The sequence below is a fragment of the Cupressus sempervirens genome, chromosome 2 (assembly GCF_028749045.1).
Source record: "Cupressus sempervirens isolate cs-2001-9-10 chromosome 2, ASM2874904v1, whole genome shotgun sequence".
Lineage (NCBI taxonomy): Eukaryota > Viridiplantae > Streptophyta > Pinopsida > Cupressales > Cupressaceae > Cupressus > Cupressus sempervirens.
In genome coordinates, this window is record NC_143119.1 from 425,263,522 (window position 1) to 425,283,665 (window position 20,144).

The following is a 20,144-nucleotide window of genomic DNA, read 5'->3' on the forward strand; positions in this document are numbered from 1 at the left end:
ACCTACTTTTTGCTAGGAACTCTTAATAGTGGGCTTGTAGTTCATAATTTTTTTTCAGAAAACAACGTTTGTTGAAATTCATCATGACTCATTTCAGATAAATTCAAAAGCCAACACTTAGTCAAACTAAACATGACGCATCTCAGATCAAGTTGAAAAAGAAAAGGAAAGGAATATAAAAAACTGTCATATTGCTTTCACTGCATCCGGAAACCCAACTATTTCAATTAAATAATATGGGGTGATTATATTTGCACTAATCACCTAGTAGTTTTCGTTGAAGCTCATTTTTTCTTCTTATTAGGTGTTTAGATATGATCAAATAGTATCCTACTCATAACCTGTCTTGCTGCATGCCTACACACAAAGATTGATAAATCCATAAGTGTTCTAGTTATTTACTTTAATTGATTAATTATTTAATTTAGGTGTTTCTGTAATATCTGTGCATTATCAGTAATGGCTTTTATATCAAAGTAGTTGGTAAAATGCCACCTTACGCATGTACCTGTGGGTGTCAAACAAGGTTCATCAAATGTTAATCCAATTGACAACAATATCAGTGCTAAAATCAGATTCCACAGTAATGCAAGTTTTGTATTATGGGCATGACAATGAGATCTACAACAGGAAAAATTCTTAAAAACCTTAAAATGGGTAAACATGAATGGTGGAATTCCCTTAGTGCCCGTTTGGTTGCTGGCATAGGAATTGAAAATTAGAATAGAAAAATGGAATGGGAATGGAATTAAATTTTATTTTTTATTATAAAAAAACAGATTGGGAATAGGAATGGATATTCCAGTTCCAACTATTTTTTGGCATAGACATATGCTCATTTTAGGGGCAAAATTGGAATATGTCTTCCTATTCCCAATTCTGATTGAGCGTACCAAACAGCAAGTATAAGACATATTCTAATTTTCTCTTCCTATTCCAGCGACCAAATGGGCCCTTAGACATTAAGGTTTATATACTCTTAAAAGATAGTTTGGCTATTAATTTCCTGTTAAATATTGTTATGTACACAAGCAATTTGAGATGATTGTCAATTCTAGTAAGGAAGAGTGGTATTATATAATTTATTTCAAGATGCAAAGATACTGATGTATAATTTCTCAAAATTTAATAATAATTTTGGTTTGCAGGGTTGAATATATCACCAAGGGATTTGGCCTTGCTTTGTCAAAAGGCAAGTTATTAGTCACAATACATTTTGACCTTTCAATTATTGAAATTGATTTATAAATTCTTTTTTGTCCAAGAAAATATTTTGAGTGTTGTAAATGTACCTCAGGTGGAGAATCATGTAGTTGGAGCTCCCTGTGGTGTGATGGATCAAATGACTTCAGCATGTGGTGAATCAAACAAATTGTTAGCTATGTTGTGCCAGGTGTGTCCCATGGAGTTGGGGGAAGAATTTGATTATCTTGGAATATATTTAATTTTTAAGTAAATGATCTGCACCAAGTTTGTTTCTATCAAGTAATGAAGATTAGGGTGTATCACAGCCTGCAGAGGTCAAAGAACAAGTGAATATTCCTGCACATATACGTTTTTGGGGTATTGACTCTGGAATACGACATAGGTATGGTTTTTTATTTAAAAATTTGTTCTTGAATTTTTGAAATTAAACCATGCAAGAAGTTAATTTAATTTTAATTTATTTATTGTAAGAACAAAACTGTTCTAAAAAATTAAAATATCATATTACCAGAAGTCAACAATAACATATCAACTAAGAATGCAAGGATAATTATTTTAATTTACTTTTCAACATTAATCATTGATTATCTAATCATATAATTTGATATAACAAATAATTGTTTATTAAGTTTTTCGATCAATATTTAAAAATTAAAAAAAAATAGTTCAATTACAAATAATTTGACCAAGGTTGTCTAAACATCCCACTTACACACTTGCTAGGAAATAATAAAATTGTACATATGATCTTATAAAGGGTCGCAACAACCATGAATATTTATATTATTTATTTATTTATATATTTTTAATACTCATTTAATTTGTTTAATAATTATATTTAATAATAATTTTTTAAATGTCTAGTTTTAAGTTTGCAATTAATTATTTGTAATGTTTGATAAATATTTTGAAATTGACATAAACTGGGAGCTTACTAAATACGAAAGAACACAAAATAGTCAAATCGAATTATTTCAATAAAAATTGTCTAAAAAATCTTAAATCAAATGAACTAAATTAAAGCAATTTATAATAATGCAAGGTAACATATTAGCTCATTTGTCAAATAATATGTTAATATAAGAGAATCATGAAGGTTAGCCTATAGAGGGGGTCGTGACATTTATGAACAGCCCAATGCCTTAAATCTTCTTAAGTATTGATACCATTGAAAATGAGGTTTATCATCTTGCTATGAGGTCTATTCAAAGCTAATGTAAAATCTGTGCTGCTGAATTCCTGGATATGCAACCAGATTCATGTCTGAATTAAACTCAAATTAGATGCAAAGTCGGTCCCAATGGCAATTTCTGCAAGAACCTAAAGGAACTTGTTTGAAACTATTGTCTTCAATTTTTCCCTCATAAAATTGAGGCAACCCTATGCAATTTTCTCATGAGTTCGTAGGTTTAACCTCTTTGTTTTAATGTATTGGTAAAGCATCATTAAGGCAATTCATTATCCTTGAATTGTACTCTATGTAACTTTATTAATGCGTTTGTTTTGAAGGTTTCCATCAAGTTTAATCCCCAATGTTTGCAAGGAAGAGTTAATCTTAAGTGCTTTCAAGTGTAGAATTTGAACCCAAAAGAACATGCATCATTAAAAGCATGCATTTTTCCTTCCAAAAAATATGTCATTACTTCTTCAATAAGAGGTTTTTGACATGTTAATGCATATTGTGGGCTTTTGAGTGCTCAAAACACGTGCTTTTCACCCCAAAAAGAATATCATTACCTACGTTTTCTTTTAGATGCCTAGAGGTGGCAATTTTCAAGGCAAAAACACACGCTTTTGTAACCAAAAAGTGCATGTCATTACTTCCTTATAAGAATTTTAAGTTAAAAAGAAAATGGGTGGTGATTTTAGACTCAAAAGCATGTGCTTTGATAGCCAAAAAGTGGTTCAATAGTCAATTATAACCATTGGCTTTATAGGTGGCGATTTTGATTTGTCAAGAACCTAAAGGAACTTGTTTGAAACTATTGTCTTCAATTTTTCCCTCATAAAATTGAGGCAACCCTATGCAATTTTCTCATGAGTTCGTAGGTTTAACCTCTTTGTTTTAATGTATTGGTAAAGCATCATTAAGGCAATTCATTATCCTTGAATTGTACTCTATGTAACTTTATTAATGCGTTTGTTTTGAAGGTTTCCATCAAGTTTAATCCCCAATGTTTGCAAGGAAGAGTTAATCTTAAGTGCTTTCAAGTGTAGAATTTGAACCCAAAAGAACATGCATCATTAAAAGCATGCATTTTTCCTTCCAAAAAATATGTCATTACTTCTTCAATAAGAGGTTTTTGACATGTTAATGCATATTGTGGGCTTTTGAGTGCTCAAAACACGTGCTTTTCACCCCAAAAAGAATATCATTACCTACGTTTTCTTTTAGATGCCTAGAGGTGGCAATTTTCAAGGCAAAAACACACGCTTTTGTAACCAAAAAGTGCATGTCATTACTTCCTTATAAGAATTTTAAGTTAAAAAGAAAATGGGTGGTGATTTTAGACTCAAAAGCATGTGCTTTGATAGCCAAAAAGTGGTTCAATAGTCAATTATAACCATTGGCTTTATAGGTGGCGATTTTGTGTTAAAAAACACATACTTTTCATTGTCAAAAGCATGTCTTTACACCATTTTACATTCATTTTGGAGAGGTCGCAATTTTAGACTTGAAAACACATGTTTTGAGCACTCAAAAGTGTCTTTTATAGGTGGCGATTTTGTCTTCAAAAACACATACTTTTCATTCTCAAAAGCATGTCTTTACTCCATTTTACATTCATTTCGGAGAGGTCGCAATTTTAGACTTGAAAACACATGTTTTGAGCATTTTTGCTTGGCTTTTTTCTTGTCCAAGCATGGGTGACAAGTTTTAGACCAAAAATTGTTACATTCCAAATTTTGCCCTAAAATTTTAAACTGTTTATAGCCGTTGAACCAAATTAATTCTTCATGTTCATGTGAAATTGAGATAGTTCATTATAGCCGTTGTTATAACATGTTAGTTATAGCCGTTACTTATTTCTTCATGTTCATAACATGTTAGTTATAGCCGTTACTTATTTCATCATGTTCATGTGAAATTGAATTAGTTAATTTTAGCTGTTGCATCGATCTAATTATCATATGAAATTGAGTCAGTTAAATCTAGCCATCGTGTTAATTTATTTATGATCAAGTGAAATGGAGTCAATTATTTTAGCCTTTGTATAGACATGATGAATAAGTTAGTTATTATGATGAAATTCCTAACAGTCACTTGATGATTTTATTTAACAAATTATGAATCTTGAATTGATGTTTTGGTGAGAATGTTGTTTTAAATGTTCACAGGATGAAGATCAAAGAGAGAGGGGAAACATTATGAAACGAGGTCATTGGAAGGGGATGGTCATAAGGTTCAATCATTAGGAGTGACAGGTTTGACCTAAAAACCGCCCTGGCAAGGTTATTAGGACTTGACAATATATTTCATGGTGGAACCGCATGAGCTATAAGTAAAAATAATATAAATATTAAAAATAAACAAAGTTCTTACTTTTAAGAAATTATCAAATAATAATATCATTTAAATATTATTTTATTCTCTTGACTATGATCATAGATAAAGAATTATAAAGTGGCATCATTACATTAAATCATTAATCCAATTATGCCACCTTACAACTACGTACCTCTAAACTTAATTAAGAAAATAAGATAATATTAATAATATTAATTATTTAAATAAACTCTTCATCTTCTTTTCTTTTTAATTTTTTCCCTCCTCTTTTTTTCTTTCTAGTCGATTGAATAAAGATTTCAAGCATAATCTTGGTAACTGCTGGGTAGCCGTAAGGTCGGCTCAAAACTTATTTATCCAACCTTTGTCGTGTATCATAGACTACTCTGAAATCGTTTCATTCCATGCATGAATTGTTCACTGAATTTATTAATCAGAATATTGAACCATTAGCGCCAGAGCCTGATCATTCTTGCACCTCTTATTACCATTGTCAATCATTGCGGGATACAAAGTAGAGAGGCGAATCAAAGCCAAGTAGGAGCCTTCTCCAACTATGGTGATAGTGTGTCACGTAAGGAGTGGTTTTCTTTTCTCTTATTACTTTTATTCTGTTGCTAAGTCGATCTTGAGTATGAACAACTTCAAAATTCCTTGCTTCCAGTAATATTACTAAAATGTTGTTTCCTCTTGTAGAGAGAATTCAAACTATAATCAAAGCCATACATATTTTCTTTCAATCAGCCTTTAATTTATAAATGATGCATGCTTTTGGTTGAAGCTGATTGCAGTCTTTCCAAGTGTAACATAATCTTTCAAGATTAACCGATTGCCTTATTATTGTCTAGTTATAAGATTGTTATCATCATAATATCAGAACATGTATTATTTTGTAAATCTTCTTGAATGATTTTCTTCCATTATAAAAGTTATAATACAAATTGGAATATTGAAATATTGAATATAATTGAGATGAATAACAACAAAGTACCAAGGAATTCACCAGGCTGAAAGCCAGAATATGGTGAAGAAGGTACAACTGAAAAGTTAATTGATGGCACGAAGGAATCACTGGCTAGATGGCCTGATTATGGTGAGGAGGTGTGGATAAACCTGTAAAAGACAAGAATGATATCAATAATCAATACATACATAAATAAACTAATGAAATAGCTCATGCAAGTTCCACTTCTGAAATAGTTGTCAAGCTGAGTGGTGGAGATCCGGTTATAAAACCACATTTGAAATCCTTGGCCAGGGTGGAACAGGTAGACTTGCCAGAACAATTGATCTTGTTGCTGTTTAGATGCTTCAGTTATTCTGTCGGATAACTGTTGGGACCTCAACCCACCTGAATACTTTAATTGCTGGAGCAATGAACATCCCAAGCCCGACCTCAGGGTAGGGAGGGCCGTTCTATTAAATTAGAACCTATGAGGATAAGTAAAAAGTCCGTGGCTGAGAGTTTAAGCCCATGATAATGCTTCTCCTCTCACCAAAGCTAGAGCTTGGACAACCTATTAAAGAAGCATCACACATAATCTGAATGCTCTTTAACAAACCTATAAGTTTATTATTTCCTTTCAAGTTTATTAGATATTTACTTATAAGATAGATGTTTAAGGTTAGAATGTAGTTATCTCTGTTGTTCTTTCATTTCAATCAGTTGATATCATAGAATTAGTCAAGTATTTATTTTTCATCTGAACAAGTAATTTATCAATGTAATTCTTGATAGAGTAGAAGTGCAATTTAGATTTATTTTCAGTTTAAACCATTATTGGAAAAACCTTGTCATGTGAATAAGAAATAGAACTGGTTAGTTTAATAATGGAATATAGTTAGTAAGAAACCGGCTGTTACAAAAACACATTTTTTTACTTGTAAAACCCCACCAAATTTGGGTGTTTTTGAGAAAAACGGGATTTGCAGCAAAGAATTACTCATATCTTGGTCAATACTTGATGTTTTTTTCTCTTTATAGGGTCTTTTTTGCATGTAATTACCCAAAGGATCTTTCTTAGCTACTCAAAAGGGCAGATTAAAGAGTTTTTTTTCTCATTCTACAACCCATTTAGGGCACGTTTTTGCCCAAATACGCCTTATATTTGAGCATTTTCCTTCAAATCTTCAACTCTCTAGTTCAAGGTAAGATGTAAGGTGTCGTTTATCATTTCCAACTTGCATAAAATCCATTTCATGTAATATCCCTTGCTTAGACTGATTGATTTTAGCTCAAGGAATATTGTCAAACACTTGTATGTTGCCTTTCTCTTGTCTTTTTTTTTTGTGTTTCAGATTGTTTGATATAGTTTGAATGATGCTAAGAAATGTAGACTATTCGTAAATGATATTACAATACCTCTTACAATGAACTAATATGCAAGTGCAGTTCTTTTTGGTAATTTCAATGCATATACATAGAAACTAGATATGGAATGCATACCTACAGCCAACTAACATTTTGACAAAAAATTGGCATACAACTATTATGCTGATCATATATGCTATTAGATGGACATTTCGTCAAACAAATGGTATGCAACATATATCTCCTTTATTGAATTCATTCCCATGTACAATGGTGTTGTGAATTTGCCAAGACAAATGGGCTTACAATAATGACTACAACAATGCCAAATTTGATTCTAAGTTATTGCTTACATCAACAAAATTATATGCCTACGATTACAATGCTAACTACTAATAGTTGCAAGAGGAACCTGATAATAGTGATACCCATAGATGGAGATGAAAGTTGCAATCAGAATCAAGCATAAATACTGTAGTTCGACAGTGTTCACACATATTGTAACAGAAAGGAAAAAAATGATTACTAATGGCTGCCAAAGATGAATCTTCAGGTCTGAACTCGTTAGTCCATCACTGTTCTTCAAACCCTTCAATTATTCCTTAACTTTAAACACAAATAGAACTCCAGAATGAAGCTCTCCTGAATGCCAAATTTAGTGGATATTTACCACCTCAAATGGTTGCAACACTGAAGAATTGACGCTCTCCAATGACTAACTGAAATCAGAAACCCTTAGTTTCTTCTCCCAAGTTTATATCAAATGCATTTGACAATGATTGGATGTTTAACAATGAAGCTTCTCACATTTCATATTCTGATGTTCTCTCATCTTGATGATGGATCATGTAGTATGATCCGAAACGTTGATGCTAAAAAAACCTCACACAATCTAATCCAGAAACATTGCTCTCATTAATGAAGCTCTCGCCTCTATTTATTCTTTTCCTTCATTCTTCTAGAAGGAAATAAAATATTATTTAATTGCACTCTATAGAAGCTTTCCCCTTTCCAATACAATAATTAGTTGTATTTCTAGAAAATGCACTCTCTAGAAGCTTCCCCCTTTCCAATACAATAATTAGTTGTGCTTCTAGAAAATTAAATTAATTAAATATAAAGTCACCTTTAGATTTATTTATTTGTTGACTTTTAATTTAATTTATTTCTCTTTATTTCTTCACTTAGGCCTTGGAGAATGAAAAGCTAAAAACTCCATTGAGGGTCTAAAAGATGGGAAACATTATATTTCAAGTTGCACACAATGCTTTGGATGTCATTTTTAATATGCATAGCTCATTGTTTCCTCAAAACGGTTGCTAGAATGATTCAATTTCAATCTCTAACTTCCTACATGGAAAGCTAAAAATTTTGCAAAGATTGAGTCAAGATTCGAAGTCTATTTCACTCCAGATTGCAATCATTCTCATCCAAGAAATCTCTTTGGATTCATTTTCAGATTTTTTGCAAAAGATTAAAAGACTTCTTCTCTTGCTTCTTGAGGAAAAAGATATGATTGTTTGTCATTTTCATAGGGATTTGTTGTATATAGTTGTTCTCTTGTTTATGCAAGTCTTTTCATTTCAATTTTCAGATTCGCATAATGTATATATGTTTCCGTCTAAATTCTCCAAGTTTCATGTGCAAGTACTTCATCTTGCTTGTACATGCAGTCAAGATTAAAAACCCCATTCTTGAAATACACTTGCATAAGGTGAGCTCATTTACCACATGTTTTTGCGTCCAAAAGCCCCACCTCCATGCTCGCATATACTCTATCCACATCTTACATATCGCTACCACATGACTTACTAACTCATGATGGTGGTTGCTTGTGTGTGCTTACAAGTTTACTTATGATAAAAAAAAAAGTAAGCGATATTTCCATTCATTTTCATGCATTTTCTATGCAACACCATTGCTGTCTGCACATGCTTCCACATTTTAAAATTCGGTTTTTGAGAATTCCATCATAAAAACACGTTTTTAAGCTCAATTTTTTGCATACATTCACTGTCCCAACAACTACCAGCTATACCTTCCATGCAAAAGTCCCACATTCCATGCTTGAACACTCAAACATTCACCGTGGATCCCTCTCTTGAAGATGTATTTATATTGTGGAATTTCGATGTCACAATTGCTTGCATGTAGACACTTGTTATGTCAGAGGGCATCACTCTAGTTAAAGGTAAAGAGAGACAGAAAATGAATTACTAGTATGATCAGTATCACAACTCCATGTCTCCTTCACAAGCTAGTCAAAGACATCGATATCACACACTTGGATCGAGAATTTCCTGAAGAGGGTAGATGATCTATCTACGTGATATGTTTTATATCAAAGACAATGGTATTCATCTAGTTTTCACTTTCCCTTTGGCTGCTCATTAGCGCGACTTCATATTTGTTTGTGCCAAGAATCTCAATGTTCCATCAAGAAGAATTAGAGATCAATATGGGAAGATCATCATCAGTTTGGATCCAGAAACTCTTGACCAAATCTTCTGAGTTCCACCTTCTCCATTAATGACTAACGTCACTAAATAAAAGGCCTTGGAGAGATGGAACAATGATCTGGGTGAATGCATTATGTATGTTAATGCCAACTGGTTAATAAACAAGAGGCCAAATCTTGTTAGATGGCCATAGGGTGTGCATCATTCCGACTTTAAAGAAGGAATCAATTATCTCATCACTTTGCTTAGTCGCATCACCAGGCTTAAACAATCCCGTGTCTTTGAGTCATAGATGGACATCTCTCACATTGTTTGTCAAAACAAAAGAAATTCCGGTATACATTGTTGTTTCCCTAGGTTTATTCTCAAGCCTATCTATCAGGGATGACCACATGATAGTGTTGGTATGGGAGTATTTTGATCAATTCACTTTGAGATTTAGTCACATGTACTTTAGGAGAGTACAAGATTGTAATAACCCCAATAGGTTATAACTTCTTCAAACACCAAAAATCTTTATACTTCAGTTGTTTGACATTTCGTCAAACACTTTGCAAGCAAGCTCTGATACCACTGTAATAACCCTTCTCTAATCTGCTCTAAAAAAAATGCTGATGAAAGCTCAAGGAATTTCATCAAACAATTCACATGCAAGGGACGTATGACTGATATAGTATTTCAGCTAGCTTCAAATGACTTTTTCTTCAATTTGCATCAATGAGAATCTTGTGCTAGAAGACTACAATGGACTACACAATGACCTAACATGAGTGTGCTACTAATTTTGACAATATTCAGTGCATATATATGATCTAAGCATGAGAAATGAACACCTACAGCCAACTGACATTTTTACAAACAGTTGGTATGCAAACTAACTAGTTGATAAATAATGATATTAAATTTCTTAAATGACACCAGCAACTATTATCTTCTTAATTGCAATGAAAATTACAATGCTCATGAAATATGGCCAAGACTTTGGCATTTACATGGATTACAAAATGATAATGCTGGTATAATGCACACTTACAGCTGAAAGCTTATAACACCCTAAAAAGCAATACTAACAAAAGAACCTAGTTGTAGATGACTGTAATAATTTTCTTCAATGCTGCCCCTTCTGCTTTGCTTTTCCGATTTGCTTTTTCGAATTGCTTTTTTTGGACTGCTTTTTCGGTCTGCTTTTTCGGCTCCGCTTTTTTGGACTGCTTTTTCGTACCCTCTTTTTCAGCCTGCTTTTTCGGTTCCGCTTTTTTGGACTGCTACTATGTTGAATCTCAAGACCATATCTTTCAATGGCGTCAAGATTTCCAGCTTGAAGGGATTTCGTCCTCCAAACTATTGAGACATAATCTCCTGAAAATTTTCCAATTTCTTTGATATTTCCAAGCATGAATAAATGAGAGCTATCCTCTTTCTTTTAATCCCTTCCTAACTTGCTCCACGCTTTCGTCTTGCCAATGTGGGATAATACATGAGTTTTAATATTACTTTTTTTTTTTCTTTTTACAAAGTCCATGTATGTACTCAAAAGGGGGACTCTTGATTTTTTATAAAGTGACTTTATGAAACATTATAATATTTAATTTAAATAGTCACTTTATCATTGTAACTTCAAACATTAAAATAATATACCAAATAAACTCGAAATCCCACATATAATAGCTCATCAGAAAGAGCCCAACAAAACGCATCTCATTGTGTTACTGAAAATTGACGGCACTGCATCCCCCTATTGGCTTACTAAAAATAGTAAGTCTTTTCGAAAACCCAACAAACGAACTTCATTTGGCTTGTAATTAAATTTGACTAGGCCAAATAACCTCAGGATTCCCTTTTGAAGTCCTGGTTAGCCCTCGGGACCATACAAGAATGGGCTAACGACAACATACCTCCAAACTGGCTAAGTGGGGGACATTACAAAGATGTCTTCTTTGGGCATTATATGTGTTTTTTCAACAAAAGACTGCCAAAGGAGTGGGTGTATGATGAAGCATGGGAAAAATTGAATGAATATGGTTGTCTCTTCCTCTAGTTTCCCAACTTTACCTAGACGAGAGTTGGTTATTTCAAAGATGAGTCATATACTCTTCCACAATATCGTACTAATAAGATTATTCTTATGGAGTTAGCAAGGCAGTTGATGGTTGTACAATCATACCAATCTTTCTTGCATAGGCCAGGCATTAGTATTTCATCAAAGAATCTTTTAAATATTGGCATCTATTCACTAGACACAATGCCAAAAGCCAATAATATGGAGTTTGAACTGCAAAGGATTACTTTGAAGAAGTTCATGGTGTGTGCTTGCCTTGACTAGTGAGGAATGAATGATAAAATAAAAAAATCTTACATTCATGTTCCTTGCCTTGAAGACCTTTGGGTTGCTTTGCACACAGAGATTGATATCTACCATATGGATTATTGTTGGTTGACCCTTAAACAAATTGTGGACTTCAATATTCTAGTGATCCATGTTGTGTTTGAAGATGAGGATCAAGTCTTGGATCTAGAGTACACTAAGCATCACCTTGATAGGCTTCCTATCCCATCTTTGTCTTATTCATCCAAGGAAAGCGTCTCCATTTCAGACTGTTTTCAGCCTATTCTGTAATCTCCCCTTTTTGAGTCATTTACCTTTGTTGCGTTGTTAGCCTTTTCCATCACAGTCTCATGGGCTAAGCAGGCCTTTATTGGGGGTCAGTATGAGTTTCAACATAGACATCTTCACTTTTAGGCAGATCGGAGTCGAGATAGTTGGGTTCCTTGATACCTACTCTTTATAGTAAGTCATTTGGGGTCTGTATTTCCAGGTTTATAGTATTGGACTTCGAGCGCCTTGCTGAGAGCTTTCCGACAAGCTATTATACATGGTTTCTGAGTTCAACAGGATATTTATTTTAATGTCTAAAGATTAAATTGTTTTATTGAAGTGACTTTAAAATTAAAGGGGGAATTAGTAAGTCACTTTATCTTATAAAATCTTATTATTCTCTTAAGTGAGACACAAATAAAAGGGAAAAGAGAATAAAAAAATGAAGAGACATGCAAGGGAATATAAAGAGTCACCATGTTGTGCTTCAGAGGGGAGAAGGAAACTCATTTTCAGCATGCTTGGATTTTTGGAGATTGTTTCAGATTTCTCTTTGAGAAAGGGGAAGCTTTGGCTTTCAATTTTCAGAATTTGAGGACGAAAACTTCTAGGGTCTTCTTGCCAAATTGGTGTAATGTCCCCATTTTTAGCAAGTTCTTGCAGTTGGCCAGGTCAGTTTACCATCGCAACCCTTGTGAACTAACAGTGGGATTTGAGGGTCTCAGTTGTGGGGTTATAGGCTTTTCAACAGCCAATGGTGTGTTTTGGCTCAATTTGAGGGACTTACTTTTTATAGTAAGTCAAATTGTTGGTTCCGATGAACTCAGTTAAGTTAGAGTTGTGTGATGCTCTCAATTTTTATTTCGGGCTTCCAATTTTGGCTCCAAGAATCTTGGAGGGAGTGTTTATGTATAGTAAGTCATCCCCTCAGTTTCATTCATCCTCTTTCATCATCAGGATCACTTTGATGTTGTTAGATTTCGATTCTAATGCTTCTTCAGTTGTTTTCACAAGATGGGTGAATTATTATTATTCATCTAAATATGCTAAGGTTGCTATTTTTGTTGGTGTTGTTGGTTGGTCACCTTAGTATCATAGCTCGTTGGAATCAAGACAAATAGTTTTAAATTGTGGGAACAAGAAATAGTGGCTTTGCATGTCAAAATATTAAGTTATGTTGGAAAATGTCATTTTTGGAGCCAAAAGCAATTAATAAATTATATTAATGACACTTTTTAATATTTTAATGTTGTGCAGAGGAAACTTCTTAAGTGAAGTTCTTTTGGGAAATTGGTGCCATTTGGAGATTATAAATATGAGGACATTTGATGAGAAAAACATCTGATTATTTGATTATCTTATTTTTCTCTTGTTGTATTTGTGACATTTCTGAAGTTGAAGTTTTGTGCCCTTGCTGAGGTATAAGGGTTTGGTTGTGAGTTGTGCATTTTAATCCATAGCTGAAGTATTGTGGATTGAAGCCTGAGATTTGGCATTGTGTAATTTTGGAGTCTTCCTACTGTATCCACTGTTGCTAGGAGATGTTGTTGTTGTGCATTGGAGAATTTGGTGCCTGGGTAATCTGATTTGAGTGTCCAATTCTCTCTGTTGTTGGACAATTAGTATTTGAAACTATAGGCTCTAAGCACCTGCTGTTGGAGCGTGGGTTGCTGGCAATTTATGTTCGAACTATAGTGATTGAGAAATCTGTTTATGAGTGGCAACTATCTCTCCTACTGGGCACAGGTTTAAACTGCAATTTGTTGGGGAAGAACGCCACAATTGCTGGGTGTTGTCTTTGTAATTTTCTGAGCAAATTGCATCTGTTTATTTGGACATTTGGCCACTGATTTTGGGCATCTGAAAAACTGATTTCTGGGCAGTATTGGGAACTGAATTTGGGCATGGTCTTCCAGTCATGTTGGATGTTCTAGTGCCCTGCTGTATATAGTGATTTTGGTCTGCTTTAATGGCCTGTTCAATCTGCATCCAATGGACACTTGATCTTTTGCTATTGGCGTCATTTTGGGACTGCTGTAGCATCATCTTCCAGGCTGCGATTTGTGGAGAAGCTTGATAATTTGCCAGGTTAATTGTTACACTTTACATGTAATTGTATCATTTTACATGTGATTGTATGGGTGTTTAGTAAGTATGTCAAGGCAATGATTAAAGAGGAACTGTTCATTTAATTGTGTATCATTATTCTGATATCAGTTGAAGCTGTGTATGTGAAGTTTACTTTTGAATAAGTTGGAGAATTGACATCACATTTGGTTATATGAATTTATCCATTAGAAGATCTGAAAATTCATAAAATTCCAAGCTAACATCTTGAGGAAAAACTATCACCCAACATTTGAGCGGTGACGGTATTACTTGCCAAGTGTTTGACAAATTGTCAAACAACTACTTAGCATAGGAAAATCATGTTTGTGTTTGAGCTATAACCAACTATGGTTGTTACAATTGGTAACCAACCTGGTTCAGCATTGGTGGTGACACATCAAATTTCAGATTGGAGTTGCAGGTTCTTCCCTGTGTATTTTCAATCTGACTGTTATTGTTGTTTGTAAGATTGGATTTGTATGCATGTTATTATATTGGTGTTTTATAATGCAATAATGAAGTTTGAGGTATTTTATGAGTATTTTACTGGGTATTTGTCGGTTTTAAATTATATAAATCATCTATTGTATTATGAAATTGTTTGTGAGAAAATTCGGGGAAAATATCCGATGGGATATTAGAGTGGTATCAAAGCAATGTATCCTGCTAGCCTGCAGGTTTATAAATTTATAGAATTTTAAAATGGGCAGTTCAACAATGATTAATATTTTCGCTGCCAGCCTATGGGGTTTTCTCTACAAGGATAGAGATTGAGAGTACAGTTTGCAATACAGGGATGTTTGCAGAATAAAATTATTTTTAGTTTCGTGTATGAGCAACATATTGATTTTAACAAAATCATCTTAAGGAATTGTGGCCATAATTATTGAGGTGTGGTGAAAATTTTCATTTGACAACATATATTTATTTAGCATAAGACTTCAACTTGTAAATTTGGTGCACTATTCATAAGTCATTGAAAGTGTGGGGTCCGATTTGATTAAATGTGCTCTGGAAACATTAAAATAATATTTGTTGAAGACTTTCTAGGAAGAATATAAGGTTTATTATTTATTGTGAAATATATTGTAAAACAAAAGTGTTGTGGTTTTAGTATTATTGTCGCGAGGTTGCTTTTAAAGTTCGGCTTATTAGGGATTATAATATTTTCTAGTGTTAGAGATAATTAAATCAATGTTTGGTTAAAGGGATTTTGATATAGTTATGGTTGCAATATTTCAAAATCCAGCATTTGTATTGGTCAAGAAATTGGAAGAAAAAGCCAAAATATTAAAGGTAAAACATTTGTAAAGCCTATAGTCAAAGAAGAGAAATATTTGTAAGCTAAATATTCTATAGTTTTTGCACTGTCTCTGAGAACGATTCATCTCCTTGTTTGCGAAGTCCTAAACAATGGCGTTTGAAGAACTATACACAAGAGGGGTCCATTTATTTGCAATCCAAGTAGAGTCAGTTGTTTTGTGGGGCTGATTGATACATTTGAAGGTGTGAGCATTCTGTCCAAAGTTTGCAGGCGGTTACATACGACAAACATGGTAACCATGAAAATTCAATATGTTGGCTATTGTTAGGTGAGCTAAATTCCAAATTATTAAAGCATGCCATGGACATTGTGCAATGTTCCTGTCATAAAATAAATAATTATTCAAACCTTTGTTAATGGGCCAATTGATTTAGTATATCTCGGACCCATTTTTATTTAATTGTTCCTGTAGGTAGGTGTGGTCATCGGCTATCTTTGTAAACCCTCGGAAAGTTTCTCTAACAAATATTTAAGCACGACATGTATGTAGTATTTGGTATGTGATTTTGTTTATTTTCTTTGGATGCAAATTCTTGTGGGAGATCACTATTGTTTGCCATTTCAGAAGTGAAAGATCTTCCCTACTTGGCTATTTCGGTTTAGGTGGGATTCAACCCTCACCCTATTCTTTCTGTGTATTACTTTGCTTGGTTCTGGCAAATCGAAGCACCATCTTTGTTGCAGATTCATAAATACATCTTTGGAATTGGATTGCATCAATTGTTTTGGCATTAATTAGTGTAGTTGGTGAATATATTGCTTTGGCATCTAGTGTAGCTAATTCTCATACACCGTATGGCCCACTACTAGTTCCTTCATCTAAACAACACCTACTGTATGGTAATTTGTATGGCCTAATCAGACGCTACCTCACTGTATGGCCCAATCATTCCTCCTATCTCACGGTCCTCCACTTCACAAACCATACAATGATACCGTATGACATTGCACTCCACCTTTCCCACAACTCCAAATTACTACCATATGGATCCAGTTTGTATAGCATCTCCCTCATACCGTACGGTTATCTCCCTAATACCGTATAGACATTTTAGAGGCTCCGTAGTGCTCCCATTTGCATCCCAGAACCATCATACTGCCTATCAAACACCACTGTATGGTCATTCCATTGTGCATCTGGCAAACGACTGATAGCCATTTCACAGTTGGAATGTGTTAGAAGGCAAACAGAACATTACAGTGGGATCATAGCTATAATCCTGCCAGCCTATGGACAGTGAATGATAGTTTATAGACGAAAGAGGAGAAGATCCCATACAGTTGATAGAATGGCGAAACAAGAATCGACCGAACTCATAATGCTACTAAGAGATCTCTCGAGGAATCAGGCACAGATCAATGATACTCAACGACTTATAGAAGAAACTCTCAGGAAATTGACAGACAAAAGAATATCCGGTGAAAAAAATGGTCACGGAGCGGACTTAGTGTCAGATAAGGCAAACCCTCATCTAGCACGCTCTTGACCTTCCATGTCATTTTTTCCTCCATGGACAGAGGTGCCACACGGAGGAAAGAAAACAACCTCTGAGGAAGTTCAAGAATAGTTGAGAGAAGACTGGAAGAATGCAAATTTGGAGGATATATCCTACAAAGGTTACATAGAACTGAGTATGAGATATTCCGGTGGCAGAAATCGAGGATACTTTAATGATGATCTTAGAAGAAAGTTAAGTAAGGCAAATCTATCACCATTTGATGGGTCCGGATCCATATTTGCCCAAGCATGGGTAATGAAGGTTGATACTGCCAGAAGAAGAAACAATCAAATTTGCAGCACTACACTTGGAGGGAGTGGCGCATGAATGGTGGCATCATGGCACCATCACAATGGGACATGACCAAATAAATACTTATGTGAAATTCACTGAAAGATTGATAAATTGATTTGATGGTAAAGATCTGGAACTTCATTTCAAAGATTTTGCACAATTGAGGCAAACGGGATTGGTTGACCAGTACATCACAGGATTTCAGAAACTCTTTGTTTTGGTTACGGACATTTCCGAAAGGAGACGGATAATACTTTTCATGGATAGACTGACAGAACCACTGAGGGGTTGGGTAAAAGGTTTCAATCCTGCCACTCTTTCGGAGGCTATAAAAGAGGTGCGGAGCGTGGCATCATCATCGACATCATCCTCTCGAGGGTACTCACTCCAAATCGCCAGTATTTCTAAAGGACAAACCTTTGCCGAAGAAACCTTCGTTGTAAGAAGCCACCAGACAGGAGCTACAAAGAAAGAAATTATGCTTCAATTGCAAGGAATTGTGGGAACTTGGGCATAGATGCCTCTGCAAAAGGAAAAATACACTACATTGAAGTCGTATCCGATGATGAGGATGATTAGGAGGATCTACCTATAGAAGATCATCCCCACGAGGACACCAAAATGGTTAATTTGAACCGTATGGAGAGAATTCTAGGATTGGTACGACATGGAGGAACCATCGCCTTAGCTAGGAGTCAGAGATGTATGGTATTTCATGTACGAGAACCCTTAAAGGACAAAGGAATATGGTGATGCTTGATAGCAGAGCCACTCTAAACTTCATAAACTCATCTTTGGTGAAACGAAGAGGTCTACCTATTGAAACACACGTAGGATTCCAGGTCAAGGGCACCAGAGGGACACATTTTCCCTGTACACACATTGTCTCACAATTGAGTGTCACCATGGCTAACCACATTGTGACAAAGGATTTCTTTGTAGTGGACCTGAATGATATGGAGGTTATTCTGGGCATACAGTGGATGGAGACACTTATGAATATACTTAAAGCTTCAAATGGATAGACCTCTGGAATGTCCCCTTTTTCTGGGACATTATAATTCAGTGTTGCTGGCTCACTTCACCTAGGTTTTGGGGGCGAGGAGGTTCTTTATGGGGTTCCCTTCAAGATTTGACCTAGACATTTCTAGTTTCCGACGCATCAGAGTAGTTTTGGTCTTGTTGTCCGGATGCTTAGTATTTTTAATAAGTAAACAGAGCTCAGTATCCTTGATATCCCAGTGTTGGTTTGGAAGCGTCTCGCTGAGAGCTTTCCAATGAGCTATTGCACGTGCTTATTCGAGCTCGTTAATTTAATGCTTGACAATTATATGGTTTACTGACTTTTAAAGTTCGTTTAACTTGTCACTTTATTTAAAAAAAGTACTATGTTCACTTAAGTGACTAAAGGACAAAAAAGTGCTTTATCCCACATTGCTTAAAAGAGATGCATCACATTAGGAAAAGTGATAAAGGTACAACAGACTCCACATGGGAAGATATGAAGATATAATATTTAAAATAAATATTAATTTGGGAGCTGAAAGCAGTTGTTGGTTATCTCTTCGAGGACGCAAACCCTTGAAAAAGCTTTTGAAGGTTGGACGCAAACCTAGCCTTCTTACAGGTTTTATCTACATTTTCCAATCTGACTGTAGTTTCTGTTTATAAGATTGGGTTATTTGGATTACTGCATGTTATTGTATTGCTGTTATATAATACAGTAACGTCTTTGTCAGATATTTGAGTTAATTCCTAGTTTATATATGTACTTTCTACATATTGGGGGAATAAAACAAGCTTTTCTGAGTTTTCTTGAATATAATTTCTGTTGGTTTGATTATAATTTCTTGAATATTGGTTTTTTGCTCGGTTTTAAATCTGCACTTCTATATCACAGATTTTTGGTAAAATGTCTGGAAAGGGATATTACAGTGGTATCAGAGCCAAGAATCCTGCCATCCTGTGGAATCACGCAACACACAAGAATTTATGAAGAGAAAGGATTCCGAGTTCTGGTTTCTTTAATGTGACTGGTCTGAGACTGTGAGGATGAAACTCCTCCAGTTTACTTTCCAAAGAGGTTGGGGCGAGGTTGGACGCCCCCCCCAACTCTTCATCAATCTTGAAGCTATGTTAGAATTTTGACTAAAGAAGGAGGTCATATTGCATTTGAAGTCTTCATCTCTAAAAAAACGCAGGAAGAACAATATGCAATGGTCATTTTGTGCTGTGGTTGAAGTTTAATACAAGAGGTACGGAACTGAGTCTTTCCTTAGATGTTTGTTGCTCAAAGGCTAAGTCAAAAAGGGGAATAAACCATGCATGAGCAAGAACCACGGGTTGAGTGTTTTACTGAGATGTAACACCAAGGAAAAAACCATAGAAGTTAAGCGGGCACTCCAGGTGTGAGCAAAACTACTCCAGTTGGGACTTTACGTCATCACAGACCTCAGTTACGCAGCAATATCATTCATCTAAATTGTTTGCATTCAGCGCCAATGAAAGGGTTGCCGTAGAGTGTATGGAGGAGTCGAGTTGAGAGGGAAGTATAGCTTGGACAACGGGTATCGAAGAAGCCAGATAGTGCATTCAAAGTCTGCATACGGATATGAGTCTGTTATTACTCTCTTTCCCTCCATTAACTTGTTCATTCCTCGACTTTGAGTTACCGTCCATTCTAAGTTGATGACTGTTATTCTATTATACTACTGCCACTATAAAGAAAGTTAAGCGACAGAACCAGTATGTATAATGCGGAGGTATTTCTTGGATATTGACATTGCTTAGCAATTCCTAGTTTTGAATCATTGACTGTGAAAACTCTAAGGGAGTTGG

The 20,144-nt window shown here is 34.8% G+C and overlaps 1 protein-coding gene across 3 annotated transcripts in view; it reads left to right on the top strand.

Annotated features, from left to right (window-relative positions):
• LOC149572907 (L-arabinokinase-like) overlaps positions 1-20,144 on the top strand; it is a 245,053-nt gene that overhangs the window by 157,499 nt on the left and 67,410 nt on the right. For all 3 annotated transcript variants that reach the window (XM_089814011.1, XM_089814012.1, XM_089814013.1), the window contains 3 exons: positions 1,149-1,192; positions 1,298-1,393; positions 1,512-1,588. In XM_089814011.1, the coding sequence (XP_089670137.1) occupies positions 1,149-1,192; positions 1,298-1,393; positions 1,512-1,588 (217 nt within the window). The remainder of the gene's footprint in view (positions 1-1,148; positions 1,193-1,297; positions 1,394-1,511; positions 1,589-20,144) is intronic.